Raw genomic sequence first — 23,757 nt, 5'->3', positions numbered from 1 at the left:
GTGCGAGGAGAGACGCTGTGGAAGAGCCCACGCTCTCTGTGTCCCAAAGTTGTCCCTTTATAGCACCTTGTCCTTCCTGCAGGTGGTATGTTTGTTTTCCAATCTCATATCGATCAAATCTGCTCGGAATGGAGCAGCAGCAGTTTCTCTGGTGCTTGTTTGGCCTTATCATTTCCCTGGATGTCTGTCACGCTTCCTTATCAAATATGTAATAAAAATATTTATATGCAATTAGAAGGGGGGAAGGGAGAGTGAAACAGTGACACTCCTGGCAAGAAAAAGAATTTTTGCTCACAGCAGAATTCATAAGGATGGCACAGAGCGTGTGTGCTTTGGGGGCGGGGGGGCTGGGGTAGGATTTTCCCCCTGTTCTTGGTACCAGCAGCACTTATTTTTCAGGGGTTTGTGCTCAGACGTGTGAGTTTAACGGAATAACCTCCGGAACCCGCAGCGATTGCGGTTGGGGAAGGGAGGGGGGGGGAAGAGTTGCGCTTCCCCCCCAGCCCCACCCGCGTCCCGCACCGATTTGCACCGCGGGGCTGTTGCTGCCGGGGCGGGGCGGGAGCTGCGCGCAGGTGCGGGGGTGGGTTGGGGATGGAGGGGGGTGGGGGGCGCTGCCCGGTGCACCTGCACACCCTCCCCTTCTCCATCCATCCATCCCCCCCCCCTCCCCCCACGGCGGCAGAGCCCGCCCAGCGCGAGCCTAATTGGCTGCGGGGGAGGGGCGGCTCATTAGGGATGCGGGCGCGCGCCGCGGCTCGCTAGTCGGCGGCGGCCGGAGCGCGGAGCGGAGCGGGGCGGCGGCGCGGAGCCCCTGCCCGGCGTGGGGAGCTGCCCGCGGCTGGAGACCGGCGGGCTGCCGGAGGGGAGGGGCAGCCCCCGCCGCACGCAGAAGCAGCGGCAACAACGACAGCAACAAAAAAACCCACCAAAGGCGAATTGTCCGGCTCGAGGTCGGCTCCGGAGGGACCGAGAGGAGCCCGGCATCCCTTCCCCCGGCGGGGAGAGGCGCGGGACTTGCGGGGACAGCATGGGCGGCGGGGCTGCGAGGAGCCGCCGTCCCCTGCGCCTAAACCTGCGGCTGCCGCTGCTGTTGCTCGGGCTCTGCGGCTGGACGGCTGCTCTGCGAGGTAAGCGGGCTCACCCGCCCCCCCACCCCTCCATCCTCCGCCTGGGCTCCCCGCAGATTTGCGGCGGCAGCGCCGCGCTCGGGGGGTCCCACCGGTTGCGCGTGGCGCGGGTGGTGCTGCCGCGCGCGGCCCCCGCCTCAGCGAGAGGCACGCGCCGGGGGAGCCGTTACCCGCCGGGACTGAGGGAGCCTCGAAGGGTGGGAGAGCGGGATCCCTTCCCCACCCCCAGCCCAGCCCAGCCCGGACCCCGGGGGAGACAGGTCGTGCTCCGCTGCGGGACGGTGCGTCCGGAGTTGGACGGGTGGCGGGAGCTTTGCGGTGGAACGGCGGTCGTACCGTCCGTTCGCGTCCGGGAGCGGAGATGATTCCCCGTGAGGCCGCCGGGCTGGCAGGGAGGGTGCCCGGCTGCAAGCGCGGCAGCGCCCGCGGGGTCCGGTGGGTGCCTGGGTCTTTGGGACGGGCTGTGCCGGTGCTCGGGATGCTCACGGCGCCGCGAGCGACTGGCGAGTTGTGCCGAATCGGTGGGAGATGCCGGGACCGCTCCTGGCACCGAGAGTCTGATGAGCTGTGAGACGATGCGAGTGCCGGCGGCTGGGTGTGTGTACCCGGGAGTGTGTGTGTGCTCTCTGTCCCTGCGAGCCGGGCGCTTGGGGTGCGCGGCGTCCTCTCTTTATTATTTATTTGACTTTCTCCTGGTAAATCACTTGAGGGAAATCACCTCTTTAGGGCAGAGAGCCAGGGATGTCAACAGCTCCTCGTTGCCTGCATCCCTGGCACCGTGGCTGGTCTGTCTGGACCCCTCAGAGTACTGAGGGGCCTGGGAAGGGTGGGGGGCTCGCTGTGTTATGTTATCCTTCTTGGAGGACGGTGCCTGCTGTTGATAAGACACAGTTTCTGTATTTAGAGTCTATATCAGTCTGTTCACTACAAATGGCTTATTTTTACAGAACGGCTCTCCATCAGGCTTTGTAGAAGCTAAAAGATTCCTCTCACTCTTTAGAGTCTGGTCCCTCTGTGGATGTCTCTGCACAACCCTTGTGCTTCCATTTGCTTTTGTATGTACTCTGTAGGCTTGGGGCTCTGGGTAGGAAGTCATCTCCAGGTACCTGGTGGATTATGGCATCCTGCCGGGCTCCTGGGAGCCTCACCAGCCACCTTGGCCGCTGTGGTCCCATTCCAGTCCAACCACTGGTTTGACAGAAGGGAGATGTGATGGGTTTTTGTGTAATGGGCAAAACACGGTCTTCGGAGGATTCTTTGAATAAACCCAAACAAACCACTGAATGGGGAAATAAACAATGAGAATAGAGCAAAGTCTGATCTCTCATGATTTTTAAATGCGTTCAGCAGGAATCATGTGTGGCTGGAAAAGGACACGGGCGTGTTTAAGTGGGCGATCTGAGGTGCTTGTTGGCTTCTGTTTGCCACACCTGGTAGAACTCCCTGGCAGCTCTTGCTGTGTGAAGCAGGCTCAGGATCGGGCCCTGCCAGCATCTGAAATATCACACGGCTGGCCGGTCGTGTGTAGCACGAGGACTCTTGTGTTGCTGTTAAGGAACAAGTTTCAACTATTTAATTACTACATACAGGATGTTTCAAGTTCTAGGGTGGAGCAGAATAGGTTTTGGATGTTGTTCAGTGAGAGAAGTCGTGTTTTTTCCTCAGTTTGGGGTGTCTCAGTTGTGATGTTGCATAGTGTTTATTTGTAGCTGTGGTTTGAGCAGTTAACCTCCCGTAACAGCCCACTGAGCTCCAAGATTTTAGTTGGCGAAGTTGGCTGAAAGCTACCTCTGAAACACCCTGTATTCCTGGATTCTAAGTGGGGATTAAAGAAAAATGAAACTATTGTGGACTCCCTTTGCATCGGATTTTAAATCTGTTAGAATGAATATACATGTATAGCTTTGGGCTTTTATTTTACAGGATAAACCACACAGACACTATGGTAATTTGAAAATGAGAAGAGAGTTCCTAATATTTATTCTCTCATTGATGCATCGAAAGCAATTTTGGGTTGCATGCATCTGAATAAAGATGTCTATAAACCACAAACATTAATATTCTTCTGAGTCTCGATATTAAAGCCTAAAGCTATGTGTTACACGGTGTTTATAGATCTGAGTGCGTTTTGTTCTAAATAAGCATTGTTTAGGGATTTTCTTTTCCCCTAGTATGGCACTTACTCTACAGCTTGGTGTAGCCACTGCGTATTGCTCCTGATTTTATTATGATAAAATGCTCCACTCAGCCACCTAATGGAACACGGGTGGGTCTGTGGATGGTAGGCTGCTGAAGGAAATATCTCCTTTCAGTCTGCAAATTTTGGGCATTTTTTAATTGGCTTTGAACATAAAAAGCACTGCAAATGTGAAATCCAAAGAGCTGCATGTTACAGAGTTACTCTGCATCTAGGAAACGATGATAGAACAGCCTCTGGACAGCAGAGCTCTTGGAGAAATAAAGCTTGATTTAGAAAGGCAAAAATAGCAAATGCTGTGATACCAAAATAAGTCTGGTATGTGAGTTATTTGTGTCCTGATTGTACCTTTTGTTTTGTGTTTAATAACATCCTTGTGCAGATGAGATGAGACTCCATTTGTTTCATTATAAATGGGCTGGTATTTCACTCGTCTATCTGAGAATTCCCTCTGTATTTGCAAAGTGCTTCATTGTCACCAGCGTAGAGCTGTGGAAGAGCTGTCACTGGTGCTTTCATTTGGGGTGTGTTGGTGATCTGTGGCCAGCTCTGCTTCAGCATCCACACTGCACAAACAGAGCAGAGAGGTTGTCCGGGGCCCCTGACTTCTGCATCCAAAAGGAAGTACAGGACTTCTGTTGCTTCAGGAGCCTGTCTGGAGTTCTCCTTCTCTGTTCCTGATACCCTGCTGCGTGTGAAGCTGTTTGATTATTTGTAAGTACGTTCAACAGTTTGCTGTTTGGAATCTTTCTGACACACCAGCCCCAACTGAACGCACGCTGTGTCAGCATATTGATTTATTTGATCTTAAAGTATGTGTGTTATTAATGCCTCAGCTAGTTGTGGGCTTGAAACATCCCTAACGAGTGAGCCAGGTGTAAACGGAAATTCATGCAAGACATGGGTGCTGCAGGAATCCCTCCTGTGACTTTGCCCAAACCACACCAGTCAGATCCTGTTGTATTTTTGCTTTGTTGGGACTGAGAAGTCATTAAAATACCAAACCACGTGCGCTGCTTCAAGCCGTCCTTCCGCTCACCCCGTAGTGTCAGAGGGGTGGCTTTCTCCACCAGTGTTTATTTTCTTTACATTTGTAACTGCTCAGAAAATAAACTTCCTTCAAAAATAAACCCTTCAGGGTTTGTTTACTAAACAGTTTCTCCTTTCTCAGATCTCCCCAGTGATCCAGGCCGGGTTTGCATGCGCCGTAGTGTTCCTTTTCTTCTCATAGGTAGAGGAACAGTCATTTCTCTGAAACCACAGGAAATTTGGGGGGTCTAAAGAGTGATATTTAAAAACTGGGTGAGTGATGAAGAAGTGGTCAGGTTGTGGAACTAGTAGAAGTTCCACAGACCCATGCAACACTCTATACCTTTAAGTCCTTGTCTGGTTTCACTAAGGCTTCTACTTAGTCCTGATTTTTTTCTGCCTTTGTTACTGTTGTTGTGATCTTGTCCGTAGCTTGTGAGGTAATTTGGAGAAAGGGGGAGACCCTGAACGTTCTTATTGAGTCTGAGACTGACTTTGGACATGAGTATGCTCTAGTTTTGTCCTTTCTAATACACTCTGAGGGTTGTTTTAATTGCACTCTGATAATACTTGGGTATATCGCTGCTTTGCGCAGGGATCGGACTGTGAATTTCTGGAACATACAGCATGGAAGGAAGTTTAACTTGTATTTCGCAAACAAAAACCTGAAGACTTGTTTGTATTCCTGTCCTGGAAGTGGGGTGTGCACAGCCTCCATCACCAGCTTGCGTTCTAATGCATGCATCTCTCTGAAAACATCTCCTTTTTGCAACGCTGGGATAATTCTGCCCTTTAAGGTGGTGTATTGCAGGGCTGGGTTACCTGAACAAGTACATGAGTGGGATAAGCCAAGGAGTGTGCTCCACAGATGTGTAGAACGAAGCTTGGTCAGTACAGGGGTGGAGTGAGCTTCCTGTGCTGTGAAAGGAGAATTTCCGTCTTCGTACAGTAAGAGGACTTGGTATCAAGATGGATTTTCACCGGTGCAGAATAGAAGCTGATCTGTTGGTGTTTTCCCAGCGCATTTCAGCAGGCACACACAAATAGTACGAGCTGTGCTGAGATGGAAGGTTACTTACGGTGCAAAGGATTCCTCAGGGCCACTTGATGTATCTTTTCGATGTTTTCAGCCTTGCTTTCTGTGAAAGGTGGAGTCTCAGCAAAAAGGCAGAAAGCAGAATTTTAACACCAGAGGCTGCTGTTTCAGTTGTTTTTGGATGCTGCTGCTGTTGCAGCGAAGCAGATGGTCAGATTCATTTGTATAAAATAAAGAAATGTCTCATTTTCTATTTTTATTTTAAAAGAACTTTATTTTTCACGTAGTATCATGTGGCCTTATCTTAGAGCATGAGTATTTGTGTGCTCCATTATCTCATTAGGAGTCAATAAACCATGTTTTAGAGCATCTTGTGAGTGAGTATTAGAAGATGCTAATGCTATGTGCAAGCCTAAGTAATCCAAACCCTGTCATTTACCTGCGTAATTATGATCAATGCTGTTTTCATTTGCTTCCCCTCCCCACCCACCCTTTGGAGCCCCTTTTTTTAGCACCATTCAAAAATGTTATTAATAAAGAGGGAGGCAGAGCCCAGTTACGTGCCCGATACTGTTCAGTGCTCAGCGCTGTATAGGAACTTCCATACAGGGGATGTCAGAGGGCAATTGCACTTAACCAGGCTGTTCCCTAATGAGTTTTCTGCTGACTGTTGCTGTAGGTATTTTTGTCTGGTTTTTGCCTGTTTCTTATTTTAATTCTACAAAGTTACAGATCTCAACGAAGCCCTGATGCGTTAATTTCGTTCCATTTAAATTAAAAATATTTCCTTTAGGAACCTTAGCATAGTTTGGATTTATTCAGCAATTAGCCTGCCTTTGGATTATTGTTGAGGATGAATAGGCAGTATCTAATTAATTTACTTCCACAAGGTGGTCTTTGTGCAATAGTGTGTCTGTCTTGAGTTAGAACAGTGATGAGCTGATGTGGTTTCTCAGGCAAGAGCATGTATGTGAGACTACATAGGTGCATCAGGAATATTTCAGCGTGCTGCTATCCTAAACTTTCTATATTGTACTAAAACCCCAGAAGTCATAAGTAAATGTTTGGAATTCCTGCTGTGAATATCTCATTGGAAACCTCTGCTCAACCTGACACGGAAAGAGAAAAATAAAAGCAGCCCATGACCTTAATTTCTAGAGAACAACGTTCTCCAGAGTTTCTGCAAAGAACAAACCTATTGCAAGGAATCGAAAGGAGAAGCAGCCAGGGTGTGGACAGTTCGATGGAAAAGCAATGGAAATTGGGAAGTCCTAATGCTGATTATCTGCTTTGCATCCAGGTGATGCTGGCTGGGACTAGGTTGCCACCTGAGGCTACGCTGGGCTGTGAGGTGACTCAGTTTAGATGCCAACTATGCTCTCTGTCTGCTGTTCCACAGAAAAAAAATATTAGCAGAGGTTCTGCCTTTAACAGGCAGGCCAGGCAACTTTGTGAGACAGAGATGACCTGAAGCTGTAGCGTCCAGTCTGTGAAGGCCAAGAGACCAGTTTTTGTGCTGTCTGGACTGCAGTCGTTCCCAGTTCTGTAGCCATCATCACGATCAGGGAACTTTGGTGGTGAGGGCTTGGTTGGGACTTACACATTCCCAGCTCTAGAACTGTAACCTTGCAGAAAGTGACTCTTTGGTTACCTTTTTGGAGGTGATGGGCAGCGTTTCTTGCTGATGTACAGTGCATGAGGGTTTGGGTGTGATGGTAAATGGCTTCTGTTCTTTGACAGTCCAGTGGGTGCCTCAACACTTGAAACCCTGTAATAAGAGTGTCATTAATCTGTAGATAAAGCTTATTGAATGTGTCTGGACATAGAAAGGGTAATCACAATGGATGGGAATAATGCAGCTGAGCTCCCTTCTGTTTCTTCATATCTGTGCCTGTTTTAAAGAAGCAACAGGAACAAGAATAGGAGAACTTCTAAAAAGGCTTCTGCCTTTTCCCAGACCTGCTCTTTGCCTTTATGCTTGATGGAGAGTTCAAATAATATTTAACATGCTTTGATGTCTATGTTGTGTTGAATGTCAAAAGGCTTTTTTTCGATAAAAAAGTCTGCTCCTGGTTGATGAGAGTGTGGTTTGTAGTAGGATAACCCAGAAGAGTTTGGGTTTTGTTCTGTGTGGGTTTTAGTGCTCTTTAACTCAGGGCCACAGAACACTGGAATACCATGCAGGGTGTTCACTGTAAGTGGTTAAAAGAAGTGTTAAATGGATCTCCTTCTGCATGGATGTACTTAATTATTTTTTGGTAGAATTGCATTTTTTTGGATCTAAAACTTTTCTGCTGTGAGTGTTTCCACCTGTGAAATGGAATTGCTGGAATCCTGGCAGACAACGAGCGTAAAAAGAGCAAACACTGAGATTACTTAGGAATAGTGAACAGTTACTCACAAAATTGCTTCTATACTTACACCTTTCCTAGGAAGAAATTGCATTACAGAAAAACAAATCTGCTCCATTAATTGAATTCAGCCTTTCACATAAAACCGTGTCCCTTTTGCAGTTCAACAGATGTGCCTGTGACTTCTATGGTGACAGATCTTTCAGGTTAGCTATGTTCTAGCCCAGGTTTAAAACCACTAAAGATCTGTGGTAAGCCATTACCCCTTGAAATATTAATTTCAACTTCCGATTCCGGAGGTGTTTGCTGCTGCTGCTGATTTATTGGAAGGTATTTACTGCTGCTGAGATGCTAATTTTCAGATGGGACTTTTGGGTTTTTTAACTTGGCTGTAAAGAACACAGACTGGAGTAGAACAGTACTATTGGGTAGCAGTTAAAGCTTAGCCTGTCAGAGCTATGCACTGCAGATGCATAACCAACTCACTGGAAGACACTGGTGCGTATATTTAACGTGCATCGTTCCTCTCAGCACTGCGTCCTCACTGCAAGCTTCCAGATAAAGTCCTGAGTGTTGTTATTCACATCATGTAGGTCTCAGATCCAAGTAATTTTGAAAAAATACAGATTCATTGAAATAGCTTGCTAATTCTGGAATTTAGTATTTTTTCCCCCTGGATAATTATGCATTTTAAGGCTTTGAGGCTCCTTTTATGGTTCATAGGCAAATGATCAGTAATTTCCCTTTTAAAAAAGAGTGAAAGTAGCTGACAAGTATTCCAGTGATAAATACAGCAGTGCAAAAACCTCTTGTTTACCGTGATGAACCATAGAATCAGTGGGGCAAATCTGAAGATCTCAAATGGAGTAACTTGGTGTATCTTAAGCTAAGGCTGAGTAACGGGGCAAAATGCTGGAGATTATTTTTCTGCCTGCTGCATCCATTCTGGTTTTTGCTAGGTTGGGGGTTTTGGGGACCCATAATCAGCTAAAAATAATGAAGGTATTAGGCCTGGTATGTGTTATTTATTTTTGAGTGAAAGCAAACATCTCAATTTATTGCAAAGGGCTATGCAATGAATAATTCTGTATACTGACAAGTTTCCAAGTCTCAGCATTTCATTTTGATCAGCAATATGAAACTCACCTTCCAAAAGGCTTTGTGAATACAATACCAGGAACATCCCCTTGTATCCTTGTTATCCATCCAGCTTTTTATGCTTTTCCCAGGTAGAAGGCAGGTTCAGTAATGTCAGTTTAGATTCTGATAAACAGTAGTAGTATGTTAAGAGTGGAAGCAAGTGAGTCCCTTCCAGTTGTCATTTGGTGACATAGTTTATACTTCTACTGAACACCCAGAGGCATTCCATTAATACTGAATTTGGCACAGTAACAGCAAAACTCCTTCTACTCCCACTATAATATTAAAAATGTAGGACTTATTTTGTGTCAAATGAGCTAACAAAATAAAAGATGAATTTAAAGTATTTAATCTGTCAGCATCAATGAATCTAAGAGGATTATCATTCCATTACAGCTAATAGATTTTTTCCAAAGATAACTTCGCTACTTGACTTGCCTATTTCTATGAAGATTGTTACAGATCTAATTTAGACTACAGTTTAAATATTCCTGCTCTATCCTGATTGAATTGGGGAGTTAGTAATGTGGTACCTGGCTTAATGCTGAGTTTGATAACTTCCCTTCAATCACTGGAATGCAAGCTTTCATCCTCGCATCTTTAATTCTTCATAAAGATTGTGTGGTGGTTTCTGGTTTGGATTGTACTAAACATGACTTAACAGTTCAAGCCTGAGAGCTGTAATTTAACAAATGATATGCCAACCTCTCCTTGCTTCCTTTTTGAGGAATTAGTGAGGGCTTGGAAGAGCAAGAATGAAAATCAGGATTGGCTTTATGATGAGTTTCCTCCTACGCTGTAACATGAGCAGCAAGATTCCCATCTGTGTACCCTAGTATAAGGAAAAGGCCCTGAAGGTCAGGATTATTATCTTCTGAGTCATTACAGCTTTATCTATGGCTTGGAGTAGACTGTGATGTGTTAAGTTTCTTTGAGATAAACAGGTATAACTTTATTTGATGCCTTAAATAAAATAGGAACATTAGTCTCTTCCTTCTACCTCCCCAGACAAACTGTGGAGGAGGGAGAAGAGTACATAGTAGGTGGAGAAGCTTCCTGATTTTAGAAGAGCTATAGCTTTTGACTTCAGGAACTGTAATAATGCCCTCATAAGGGTATTGAGGTTTAACATTTAGAAGTACAGTAGCAAAGGGAGGACACGTGATTGATACATATTAGTCCCAACAAATGAGTTCCCACTCTCAGGTTGCACTCTGAATCTTTCACCAAGGGGCAATCACAAGGTTTTTCAGCACATGTGGAGTTTCACTGAATTGTCGCTGAAAATAAAAGTTTCATAGTGATGCTGACCACCAGTGAGTGAGTGGTAGTGAGACACTGTTAGTGGTTGATTAGTGAAATGATCTTAGCCATGGTCTTGAATTTCGAATTCAGCAGGTCCTTAGTCCTTTCAGAAGACAGACCAGAGATACATGTAAATGGAAACTGCCATCAACCTCTTACAGCAGTAATCACCTCCCAAATTAGCATTGCAGTGCTGTAGCTCATGATGTCAGACTGAATTACATGGCTATCGAAACACCACGGTGCACTTCAAAATCTCTTTGAATTCTGTGAATAATTTAAGGACTTTCAGTTTCCAGTGTTATTTAGCTCTTCTCTGTAGTCTGCCTTTCCTGGTCACCAGGGTGGGGGGATTTTGTTTTGATGAATACATTTCATGCCGAAAAAGACAGCAAACGAGAGCAAGACCCCTTTGCAAGTCCAGCAGTGATGGAATGCCACTGTAGGAAGGGAGAAGACCAGGAAAACGTTGTAAGTGGTGACCACAGTATTCTTAGCTCTTATCACCCGTTGCTTTGATGTAAGGTTGTGTCTCTGAGTGACATTTCTAGCTGGTTTTACCGTTTCCAGCAGTCGCGAACTGATTTGTGCGTTTGTGCTTGAAATACAGCCGTGCTCTTCAGCACTTTTACCCCTTGAAGACATGAAAGCACTCAAGTACAGAAAACTGGCTGGTCTACCTCTGTATTTTCTGAAAGAGCTGTTACTGAAATGCTCTCTGTAAATGTTCTCCACCATCTTCTGGTTGAATGGAGATGAAAGGTGAAGGGCTTGCTTTCTGCTGACCAAACGTTATTTGTCTGAATATGCATTGTGTAGACTATCAGCTGTTCCTCTTAGAGATTTACCTTATGTAAAAGGTATAACAAGCATCAATATGCTGGAGATAAATTCAGTCCTGCTGCTACATTATGGTGGTGGTTGGTGAACCTACAGCACCCATGAATGAAGTCGGAGCTGTTGAAAACCTGGCAGAACTGTTCTCAGGAGATTCTTGTGCTTTTGGAGCAATCTCAGACCTGCAGGGACAAAAGATTCTCCTCTCAGGAGCCAACATCCACCACCCCGGGGTCCTGTAACTGCACCCGCTGCACGGTTGCACAGCCTGCAGCATTCCCTCATCCCTCCTAGCTGGTCACACTTAACCTCTAAAGCAGCTTTGCCTGAGAGGGTAGGAAACAGTGCTGCTGGGAGAAAGGGCTTTGCCTGGTTTTGGTTCCCATTTTTAGCTCTTGGTTTCGTTGCAAATGTGCACTTTGAAAATCCACAGAACACTCACAGCTCACACACAGGAGAGGTTCTGTTTCTTTGTTGTTTTGTTTTTTAAAAACCTGTTTTGGAGATGTGTATTTAAAATGCTTTCCATAGGTTTTATCAGCCATTGAGCTCTTTCTTCCATACTGAGTAGACAGGAAGGAACTTCATTATCCATCCAAGATATGTAATGGAGGTGTGGGAGTGACAGTTTCATTCTTTCAGTGTGCAATACATCTGGAAGTAAACAACTGTGTGGTCTTGCTTCTTGTTGTTGTTTTTCTTTTGGATTTTTAAGATGAGCAGCCACAGAATGAAGTGTCCACCCAAAACATTTTCTTACAACCACAGGACACAGAGTTTGCTGCCCTGTGGGTCTCTTTGCCATGTCACACAGAAGGAAAGCAGAAAAGGAAGCAATGACTTTTGACTTAGCCCCCAGTGAGACTTTAGGAACAAGCTCAGATTAAAAACAATGAGGTCGCTGTGGTCTGAGTTGGCGTCTGATGGTTTAGATGGGGTCTGATCTTTGCGTGGGAACTTGTGTAAGAGGCGTCCCACCTGAAAAGACATCTGGAAGTTTGGGAGTGCAGAAAGCTCCCCTGCTGCTGATGTAACATAGGGATACTTGTTCAGATCAGGACTCCAGTGTCCTGGAAGCAAGCTGTATGTCTTTGTGGCAAAGGCTTGCTATTAAGACCTAGCTGATGATGATGCATGGTAATGGCTTGTAGTGCTTCCTAAGAGCTAGCCTGACCCAGCAGACTGCTTAAAATTCATGTATGGTATCAGCTGTGAAGCAGTGTGTGAAACCCATAAAGAGGGCTGCAATATTCTAATTTATTGCCAGTGCTGCTTTTATGCCCATTGAACTATCCAGATCTTTCCACACTTGATTATTCTTTCCAGCAGTTAAGGTGGAGGGGGAAGGAGAGAAACGTTTGCCACACAAGCATCTTCCTGGGTAGCAGGTTCCTACTTCAAACCAACCTCTTAAAATAGGTAAGATGTAAGATGATGCAAGAGAAAAGGATGACTTAGAAAGGGATGTTGAGTGCATGTGGAATAAATAACTTTATAATTTATAAACAATCATTTGTTCTAACGAGATCTGCTGCAGCTGAAGCACAGTCTTGAAACAACTTTAAATTGGCCTAGTGAGCATGATTTTTTTTTGCTGTGAATGAATTGAAAACATTATGCTATCTTTCAAAACACTTCAACATACATTATCAAGATTTTTTTTCTTATTTAGCCAAGCTCAGTGAGATACTTTATTAGCTCTTTCAGCATGTGTCATGTTCACACACCATGTTTGCTCTGTGGAGCTCAGAGCAGCATCTACAACTCTGGATTTCCAATATTTTCACCAAAATGCAGTTGACATCTAAAAACCTCCAGGTGGAAACATTGTTTCATGATTTGTTAGCTGGGGTTTTTGTTTTGTTTGTCTTCTAGTGATTTTTCTCTTTGTTTAGGCTGAAGATTTTCTTTTCCCTTGCCTCCGTGGGATTAAGTTGGCTCTGAGTTTGAAGAGAGACAGCAGTTGAGTAGGGAATGAGGATGAGGAAATAAAATGTATTTAAATAAAATAACTTCCCTTCCTGGGAACAAGCACAGAACTTGTTTTAAGCCCAAGCTGTTCTTCTCTCCTCGCACTGTGGATACCAATTGGAGAAATCTTCTTCGTGGCTATTTAAAATGCTTTCTTGGGGGTTTAATAAAACAACTAATGAAATTCTCCTGAAGCATCTGATACTGCATATACTGGCCTTGAAATGCAGAGACAGAACACTGGCAGCATTAGGTGGAGCTGGTTTTGTGTAGGAAGTACAAGATACTGGTGAGCCAGTTTGATTTCGATCAGATGGACTAAGCACGCTGATGCTGCCATTTCTAATGAGTCTTTGATGTCAGTAGTAGCCCTGTGACTTTGGCAGTTACTTTTTGTGCAGGTTACTCTGCAATATTTATTGCCTTGTAGCTGTCCACTGATAATGCATCTTGAGAGTCTTTAATACCTTTAAACAAAAGGGTATTAGTTTTGCTTTAGTACATTGTGTGGTACAGTGTGGTCAAAAGTGGGGAGCAAATAGGGTTGATCAAAGGATTATGACCTTAATTTTTTGGGGGTGAAATTATTATATTGACTAGTGAGTGGCTTTTCAGTAAAACAGATTTGTCACTGGCAAGTGTTAACGAAGATTTAGACTGTTCTATGAATAGACTCCTATACAGGGTACTGAGGTGATGTCCTGTATTTATGAAAACAGATTTTGACCTCTAGGTTGTCATTAAACTGTTTCTGCTGGAGATCAGCAAATCTCTTGTGGCCATTCCTGTTGTTGTAACCTATCCTACTGATTTGGCGCTACAAATTTCTCAGTAACAGCACAAAGTCAATTGTTTTAATAGAGAGATGACTGTGACAAGGTGACTGTTGAGACTTTTTATCGTGTCAAGTACCTTAAAGACTAATTCAGAAAGATAGGTAGCCCTGTTAGTGCTCCTTCAGCCACACAACCTTGCATATTTACTCAGGGGGTTTGTGGGCCTGACAAGCTCTTGAGATCTTCCGGATTCCCAGTTAGAAGATGATGCAGTAGGGTAGCTGTTTGGGTTGCTTCAGGTTTCCCACCTTCAGCTTCACAGTCAGAGGAGGATATGTGGATATCTCAGTACTTCATTTGCTGTATGTGACTTCCAAGATGCATCCAAAAACGTTTCATTGTCTGTGGGGACATTTGGGACGAGTGAGAGTGAAAGTGATTTAATTTGCTGTATGGTTACTTACAGTAGTCTTACTGTTCTTTGTTTTCAGTTTGCTTTCAATTGGTATCAAGCTTCTTGGTGGATGGAAATTACTTCATTACTTAAATATGGTCAGTACCTCTCAGGTAAATTCAGAATCTACCAAATACTCATTTCATAACTTGGTGAACACAAGCAGTAATAGAGAAGGGATTTCCCCTAGTTCCACAATGGATTAAAATGAAGAAAACCTTCAGTATTGCATAGTATAACACCCATCTCTGTACCTACCAATATTCTTTAAGGTAATATGCACATTTGAAAAGCTGCAGTGCAGTAAGAATCACCAACAGGCTTTTTTATTTCATTATTCTGTGTAGTGTCTATAGAAATTGTCAAATTGCACTTAACAGCCAGCCCCTTGTGTAAGGTGAGTCAATAAATCTGTAAGTTGTAATTGTCCTGCTTGTGGAATTCCTTCTCATAGGCTGGTCATTGGGAGCATGTAAGTTAAATTCAGTGTGTTTGAGTTTACAGCCAGTATTTGCTGTCCCTAATTCTGTGTCTACTTTCCATGCCTGAAGTGATAACTGAGATGCTAATGTGAGAATACACAATCTGCTTCCTCGCATAATGAAACCGGCGTTTCAACTGAAATCCCGTTTAGCTTCCTCGTGGCAGATTACCCTCCTGTAGCCTAAAACTCGGCACATGGAGATCTGGTCTGACAGGGCTTCTCCGGTTGATAGGCACAGCCAACGAGTGGGACTTGAGCCTACCTTCAGTGGGCTGTCTCGAGCTCGTGATCACCCTTTGTGCTTTGCCTTCCTCTTAAGAAGTGAAGTTAGTTATTTGTGCTTTGGGTCCTCCTTCGTTGTTTGCCTTTATCCAGTAGTATTGTAGGGATATCTTGTGGTAGATGACTGTAAACTACTTGGCTTAGCCTTCATTTCACAGAATCACAGAATCGTAGGGGTTGGAAGGGACCTCAAGAGATCATCAGCAGGGTCCCTAGGACAGGGTGCACAGGTCGGCGTCCAGATGGGGCTGGAGTATCTCCAGAGAAGGAGACTCCACACCCCCCGGGCAGCCTGGAGCACAGCAGAAATGAGGTGGGGCAGTATTTCAGGTATTCACTTGTATTCTACTTTGTTTAGGGTATTTTTTTGTGGTGTTGCATTTATTTTATGGGAGGAGATGTGTGAGATGGTTGCAGCGGTGTATACCACATGGCATTGGGAGGGGAGGCTCAGGAGGCAGTTCCCTGGGTTGGACATTGATGGGACAATGGAAAGAAAGTGTCAAGTAAAAGCAATAGTCACTTATTTATAGGGGAAGGAGACCCTGTGTGCCCTGCTCATGTGTTCTAAAAGGGGGAAAGAGGAAAAAGCATCACTCTGTTCCTGTAGACCTGTGCTTGTAATACACAAGAGAATAAAAAAGAATCAATTTCTTACAGCCTGTAAATCGCTCCTGGCCCACATCACACGTTGCCAAGTAAAGAACCTTTGCCAGTATTATGTTTTAGTTGTGTGTCTCAGCAGTGACTAACGAGCAAAGGTGTGGGTTTTGAATAGTACCACCTCCTTTCTCTCATCTTATGCTAGTTAATAATGTGGACTGTCTCATCACTCCTCGGACTCTCCTCCTCTTTCCCCTCTCCGTTTATTTGCATCTTTTAAAAATGACCTTGTTATACTTCCAAAAGACAAATTCCAGTGGAGGCAGGCTGCAATAGCTGCTGGCTTTCCCATGGGCAGAGTTCTCTGGCTTCCTATTCGCTGCAGAAGAAATCTGGCTGACAAGGAAATAAAAGATGGAATTAATATACTTGGCTGCATGTAATCAAGACATAAAGCACCTCATAACATGCATCAACAGGGCCTGCAACAATGGCTTTAAGTATTTTATATTATATTCTGCAGTGGGCTTTGCATGTGCCCTGGATGATACGTCACAGATCTGCATGGCTGGTTCTGTAAAGCTGTGGTGAAGGACGTAAACCTGCCACAAGCTCTTCCCTTCCTGCCTCTCAGCCACGTGCAGTCTCGTTTTTTTCTGGTATCCTGTGTGATTCTGTCCAGAGCTATACTCACCTCAGTGCTGTCTGAAGCATCTGGAAAATTCTCTGAGCTTTAAAAGGTGTTTTTCAGCTTGCAGAGCAACCAGAGCCACAATAGCAGGGTCCTTGAATCTCTAACTTTGGTTTAGAGAGATGCTTTGCGGTTGCCTAGTGTCAAGGTAAACACATCCAATACATCTTTTGTCCTCTTTTGACTTATCTTAGCCCCAGAGGGTCTAATATAAATAATATTTTACCAGAAATAAGTCTGCACTTGAAGGCAAACAAACTAGATGACCTAAATAGATGCCTTTTACCTATGAATACCCATATCAGACAGCTCTTTGTATCTGTCTGGCTGTGAGAGATAAAAAATCCAGAACTGTGCTGGCTTTTACAAAGTTTGAGAAATTCTTAGCAATGCTGTGAACTAATAAATTATTGCTTATCAGCAATATGAATGTCATGTCTCAATGTCTGCTTTTTTGAAAGAAACTTCAAAAGAATATCGTTGTCTTACGGATTCCCTAGGTTTTCATAAAAGGCTGAAAAACACTTTTTAGAACCTTAAACCGCTGTCTCCTTCCAAATCTGTCTTGACAAGTGTTTAATGGTATTACCATCACAAATGGACTTCACCAGCCTCAGAGACGTCTGAGCAATTTTAAATGACACTGGAGTTCATGTAGGCATGCTGCCTAGAAAGTAGCTAGATTAAAGGCTAAACTCCTCTTGTCTTCTGTGAGCTGTGATATATCCAGTGTCACAAACAGCGTTACAGGCCAGGACTTGAAGAGAGTCAGATGGAAAGAAATCAGCTGTAAGGACTAGCAAGTCGGGGTGTGGATGCTTTGGTTAAGGCATTAACATACTATCCAGAAACATGGGTTCAGTTTCTAATCAGTGTTTTTCTCATCAGTGTTATTCCTGTATCTGTGCAATGAGCCTCAGGTTTCCTCATTTCAAGCTCTTGTTTTTCCAGCTTAAGCTTTCGGAGAAGGATTTCAGTGCTTGTGTGATGGGAAAAGAAGAAAGCCTGTAACTCAGCAAACTGGTTTTGAAATGATTCCATCTCTTGGACAACCCCTTTATGTTGGACTTGGAGTAGGTTGTGAACAAAACATAGGATGATCAGTTGGCTGCAGTGTGGCATTCAAGAATATATTGTATATGATTAGAGGGTGCTGGCAAGGGAGCGGGTATCCATATGCTTTCCAGTGCTGTGATGGGCATTGATTGATTTCTGGTGGAGGTTTTTCATTTTCAAGTGACTGTACAAGCTTAGGCCTGACATGTTCCACAAAGGGCGATATGTGAAAAGTTCCTGGCTGTTTATTAACTGTCCAGATCATGTATGTTTACAATAGCTTTATGTCAGAATTTTATTAAATAGCCTGAAATCTCCAAACAGTTCTGCATCTGTAAGTGGTTTTCACTTGTTAAAAAACAAAGCAAAATCATTAATGAGGAGAACCTGTAAATGTTACAATTCCTGGCACTGCATGTGTGATGGGCATTCTCCCTGGAAGCTATCCCTGTGGTCCTCCCACTGCCTCAAGACATTATCATTCCCAGATGCCAAAACATCATATAAACCCATCCATTTAACTCTTGTTTTCCTCTGTTCAATGGGTAGGCAGGACATTTTCACTTCTTGTGGGTCAGATGTTGGGGACATCCCTGATGTCACCACTGAGACATCTTTTGACTGTCATCTTAGTTGCCACTGTTGCTAATGTTTCTGAGTTAAAGCTGGGTGCTTCCACTTGCTAAAACATAGGAGAAAGCCAAACAGTCAGCTAGAGGACTTTTTATAATAAACAACACCCTCCCCTACTTTATTAGTGGCTGGGATGTCTGTCCTTGTCATAGTTCTCTTTTCCTTTCCTGCACTAAAACCAAAGGATATTAGTTTGCTTTTCTCGAGGGAGGAGCACTGATCTACTCATGAGGAGGTCTGGCCTGCAAAGCTCGTGGAATCCAGAGGAAATCCTTTGATTGGCAGGGAAAATTGCCACAGACTTGACTTTGCATGCTGCAGCCTCACCAGAGATTTGCTTTGATGCTGCCTTGCTTCCTGCTAATGTAAAAGCAAAAGTTGCTGCATTCCCAATTACTACTTTATCTGTTGTAAACACGGTCCCTTGGGAAGGTGCTTGCTTGGAAACGATTTGCATGTTTGACAGCAGGTTCTTTTCCCTGTGTTAAAAATGTAGGGCAGTATCTGTCAGCAATAGAGACCCTCTCTTCATTTTTCCTTCTCTTCTGTGGGTGGATAATTGTATTTGCAGGCCCAAAGAAAAAAATCTGCTGTCATGCAGACAATTTTCATTAATTTTGTAATAACTTAATCTGTGTCAAGGAACATAAAATGGATCAAAACCTAAATGAGAATGACTTTTAAAATAATAAAATATTGGCACACAGCTAAGCTTCAGTGCATTATCATTCAGACTTGAGAAGCTGTTAAAGTTGGAATGTTGTAGTTCATCTCAAAGGAACCATTTTTAGTTTAATATGTTAAATTGCATTAAAATTAAAGTATAAAAATAGCCTCTCCTAAATTACATCTGCAGCATGTGACTTCTCAGGCCTATTTATTTTATTTTTTTTCAGCCTGCTGAGGTTATGACTGAGAATGTTATGAGCTTTTCTATTATCTGTGTGGCAAAACCCAATTAGTCTCGCGGTGCTGGGCCTTAGAAGCGGGCTGATGTCATGTGCTCGGGCTGGAACAAAGGCAGGTTATTAGAATCACTTGCAGGAGGCTCTTCTGGAAGCCAAGGAAATGCAGGAAGCTCACTGAAGAGGCAGAGTTTTGGAGAAGCGCCCATCCTTCTCATGAAACTGGGGAGCAGAAAGACTTTAACACCCCAGTAAATGGCTGAATGAGGCTGAATGAGGCAGGATCCTCAAAAGTGCTGCTAAGGGAACAGGTTCTGCTCCAGAGGGATGGAACATCAGCACAGGGTGCCACCCAGAGCTTGGGTGCTTGAGCCAGGAGGCGTAAGGAGAGCTGAATGAAGCTTACAGACACGTTCAGAGGTCACAGTACAGTCTGAAGGAGGCACAGAAAGCTGTGAATCAGCATGGAGTGTATGGAGTGAATATAAAATCACTGCCTTGCTGGGGAACCTCTGTTTACGGAAACAGCCGCTCGCAACAAGGCATCGGCTGGTTCCACCCTCTCACCACACCTGCTCCTTGCTTGGATATTGCCCTGTTTGTCTGGGGCATTGGTTGGGTTTTGGGGTTCGTTGGGTTGGTTTGGTTGCTTTCATAACATCTCCCTCACTGGGGATAGATGGGCTTTTACAGCATCAGAGCAAAGATTTTTAATCGTTTTCTTTTTTATCTTCAAGTTCTGAACTCACAGAAGCAGCCCTTGGCACTACAAACAGCACTTGAAGTAATCCCTTTGTTTTGATTTTTTTTTAAGTGGAAAAACTGGTATTCAGAATATATGCTATATACTTAAATACTCCACTTTGCTGTGTGCCTTGCCTTCCCTAGCACGTTTTAATTTGCACTGTTGCTGCAAACTAATGGAACAGCTCATTCATGGAAGATTTATTTTTATTTTCTGTAATTGCTCAAAATAAAGATTTCTGGAGCTTTTAAAGGCTGTAGTAAGAAGTATAAAAATATCATGTTCCTATGAAAACTTGGTATTTTAATACATTTTAGGCTTTATAGGAAAAAAATATTTGGCCAAACTTTGCTTTATGAGAACTAGGATGTCACAGTGCCCAAATGACAGGTGAATAATGCCTTACCTGTGTTTTGCTGGTGGTTTATTTTTTTAAAGGCCCATAGTGTGTATTTTAATGCTTTAGCAAAATGTTATGTAAAACCAGATGCTTGAAGATTAGTGGATTAACACAGCAAATAATGGACTCTGACATATGTGTGATGCTGGCTACCAGGGATCAGATAATGTAAACTTACTCACCAAGAGGTGTGTGAGGAAAGTGGAGTTTAACCACAGGAGGTTTGACAGATGAAAAGTAAAACTTTATTTATGAAACTCTGCAAAGACAGCCATCCTCTGTGGTTAATTATACTTGATATAATTGGCACAATAGTGCTACACTACCTGAAGGTGATTGATCTTGCGGGCTTTTTGCGTATACTCAGAATAAAATCTATTCTGTATTACTTGCCTAAGTAGTTGATGGCAAGACAGCTTTGGATTGCTGAGTCTCCATGTTGACAGTAACATACTGATGGCTAGAATACAGTGTAAAGGGACCAAAAAAGAATCATGTTACACTTAATTAGTCCCACAAGTCTGATTTTATGCTTTTTGTAAAAAATAGAATAGCTTTTGGGTAAACACTGCCCTTCATTTTCTATGTAAACACGTAAGGACACATAAATGGTATGCCTTGAATTAACAGCCACTATTGATTTACTGTCAAGATCAAAACGTGGGTGACATGGGGGGGAGAGCTCCAGGAGTTTTTATTCAGAACATTTCAATCCATGTTCCTGATTAATGTGCTTGTTCCCAGAGTTCTTGTGAAATCCATAAAATTAGATTCCTCTGTCTTTACTGCAGAAGAGAGTGTGTTTGTGGTATCCAGCACATGCTTAAATGGGATTATAGAAGTTAGGGGAATTTGGTAACTCTGCTTCCATTGCTGGGTCAGCAGAACAAGCACAGCGTGGGTTTGTAGTCGTCAGAGGCATTGCTCATGGGACTCACCAGCTCTAGGTCAGTGCCTTGGGAGCAGCTGACCTTGTTGGAAGCCATCACACAAGCTGTATTGATGCAGACCTTTGTCATTCTTAGGAAAATCATTTTAGAATGAGTCACTGGGTATGTCTATACCATTCTGAGCAGAATGTATAGCCTACTGAGCAGCTGAACTCAGAGTCTGTGTCCTGTTCACTCTCCATTTGTCCAATTGTCTCCAACAGCCTGTGTGAACAATATGAGTGTACCAGCTGTACGCCAGGGGCTTCGTTCTCTCTGTGCCCAAGGCCATGGTTGCAAGGTTGCAGGACAGAACGTGGATGAGTTGTGTCCTGAGGGAACATCTGAGGCCATGTATGTGCCCCCTAAGATGCAAACTCCTGTCTTAATTCTGATAGCTGTTCAAATTTTAGGCAGTTTGGGAGAAGTATTCCTGGCTACAGCCCTGTTAATGAAGGAAACTGGGGCAGAATAATTCTGGTCTGTGGCTTCATCACCTGAGAACTCGGTTGTGCTTCAGCAGGCTTCTGTACTGCCTTAGGATGGTGTCTTGCTAGGTATTGCACAATATCTGTCTGTGACTGGCAATTTATCTTCCAGCAGATGTGGAATGGGACGCTATTATGTCCAGTCAGGTGCAGTAGTGTGGCAACTGCCTCCTTACTGCCAAGTAGAAAGGTCCAGCTCTGTACCTTCAAGGTACAAGCCCAGGATTCTGCCACTGGAGAATGGTTACAGGTCATGGATGCATCAGCCAGGAAAAGCAGAAAGATGAGTGCTCTGGGCCCCAGCAGAAGCATCGTTCAGCTTTTTGCCATTCAAAGAATGATTTAATTGCATGTGAATTAAGGGTGGGGTTTTTTTTAGATGGATTACTGCTGTCACTGAATTTCATAAACTATGACCTCTGCTCTGCCACCTCCTCTCAAAGGCTTGCAAATCTGTCCCAGCAGCTTAACCATGATGACATAATTGTCAAATACGTAATTGTGCTTTGACTGCCTGTAGCACTTGCTGTCACTTGAAAATGTCAGGAACTACTACTATAGGCTGCACAGGCAGTTAGATACCTGTCCATAGTATACTCTCTGCTTGATGAAAAACCTTCAGTGCCTTGGGTACTAGTACAAGCTCTCTGATGCCTGGGGACCATTTTAGATTTCATAAAGCATCCACAAAACCTCTGAATAAGCTTCCAGAGCTCTGAATCATTGGGTAGAATTAGATTTAGAATCCCTTCAAAAGAATTCAGGGTAGGACATGCCATAACTTGCAACTAGAAACAAAAATCTGCCAAATGCTCTGAAGTTGGAAATAATGGATGAGTAATGATGGCACATTAACAACTGACATCATGACAGGCCCGTTTGCCCCAGGGATGCACCTACCTTATGTCATGAAGCAGGTTGTTTACTGGGGTCAAGCAGTCACTGTTCCTGGAAAAAGAGGACTGTCAAAACCTTTTTTGGAAACAGATGTTACCATTGTGAACACAATGTCATTTCTTACAGATGAATTAAAACAGTTCAGAGTGCCCTAAGCACGTCCCATTTATTGTCAGGGAGCTCAAACCTCCACCCTAACTTCCTTCTGCTTTGCAACAGCCAAGAGTATTCTGTTTCTGGGTTATAGAGCCAGAAAATGAGTGCTAGAGATAATGTGCACTGACAAAGTTACATTGTCCTTCAGAGGAGAGAAAACCTACTAGAATATTCTCTTTCCCCTGTTTTTTCTGTGAGTTTGGTACTTTGCTACTTTTTGTTTGACAGCTTCACTTCTAAGAGTCCATCTGCTTGAAGAAGATTGCAGTGGTTCGTGACAACGACAATATTTTGAGTGTAGGAGTAGTAAATCTCTGTAAGCTAATGATGAGGAGACTTTCCTAAGGTTTGGATCTTGGCAAGTAAAACTTGGGATCGCTGGCACCTCTCTGCTGCCCTCTGCCTGCCAGTGTGTGCAGGGCAGTAAATGTTTCCTTTCTTCTTGGCCTGAAAATTTTCCTTTCGGTTTTTTAAGCGTTGTCTCTCCTATTCAAGCTGTGATGGAAGTGTCTTTGGAGCCCATGTCCCTTTAAAGAAGTCTTGAAAAACCTGTAGAAGAAAACAGTGCAACTCCTGTGCTGTGTTTTCCTCTTCCCTTGGTTGAGGCTATTGAATTTGGGCTGTTTGATCACCCTAGTTCAGGTAGAGCCCTGAAGCAAACTATGGCAGGAGGTGGGGGACAGGCTGTGTGCACTGCTGGGAGCACAGTAGGCGACTCTGGCAACCCTGTGCCTACGTCTTGTCTGGGGCATTTGTCCTTCCCAAGCTAGTAGCATCTCCAGGTGCTAAAGCACACAGCACAGCGCTCTCTGAAGTGCTGTCTGAAAGTCTGTATGCTGGTTCTAAATGTATGCAATCCTAACTCTGCTGACAGCTCTGCCATTCAGTGCTGTCTCTCAAAAATACATTTTCTGAGTATTGCTCCCTTTGAAAGCAGGAACGCTGATGGGAGACAGAAGGGTTCTAAATGGCAGGTTAAGAAATACCTGAGTCCCTGTCTGGGCTGCGACAGTTCTTTCCATAATCTAGTCAAGTGAAAAGGAGCAGCTACACTCAGCTGGTGTGTGGTGATGTTACGCAGTGGTTTAGGGAGCTCCACACCTCTGCCATGCATTGAGTGTGTGGGGTGGACACCTATTCTCTGACAGGAACTGAAAGATGTGTCAGAAGTGCTGCTGTACCTCAGTGAGGAAGGGTCTGGGATCAGTAGTTTGTGACTGTTCTGTGACTTGATTAATCTAAAATAGGTAAATCTTCCTGGC

At 44.1% G+C, this 23,757-nt stretch overlaps 1 protein-coding gene across 1 annotated transcript in view; it reads left to right on the top strand.

Annotated features, from left to right (window-relative positions):
* Positions 1-1,030: 1,030 nt before the first annotated feature.
* Positions 1,031-23,757, top strand: part of UNC5D (unc-5 netrin receptor D) — a gene marked incomplete at both ends in the record, with an annotated part of 136,702 nt that continues 113,975 nt past the window's right edge. The window contains one exon of the mRNA XM_084273958.1: positions 1,031-1,130. Within this exon, the coding sequence (XP_084130084.1) occupies positions 1,031-1,130 (100 nt within the window). The remainder of the gene's footprint in view (positions 1,131-23,757) is intronic.

Source organism: Gallinula chloropus (assembly GCF_964237585.1).
Source record: "Gallinula chloropus genome assembly, chromosome: 21".
In the NCBI taxonomy this organism is placed as follows: Eukaryota; Metazoa; Chordata; class Aves; order Gruiformes; family Rallidae; genus Gallinula; species Gallinula chloropus.
Note: the sequence above shows the minus strand (reverse complement) of the source record. Positions and strands in the feature narration are given on the sequence as shown.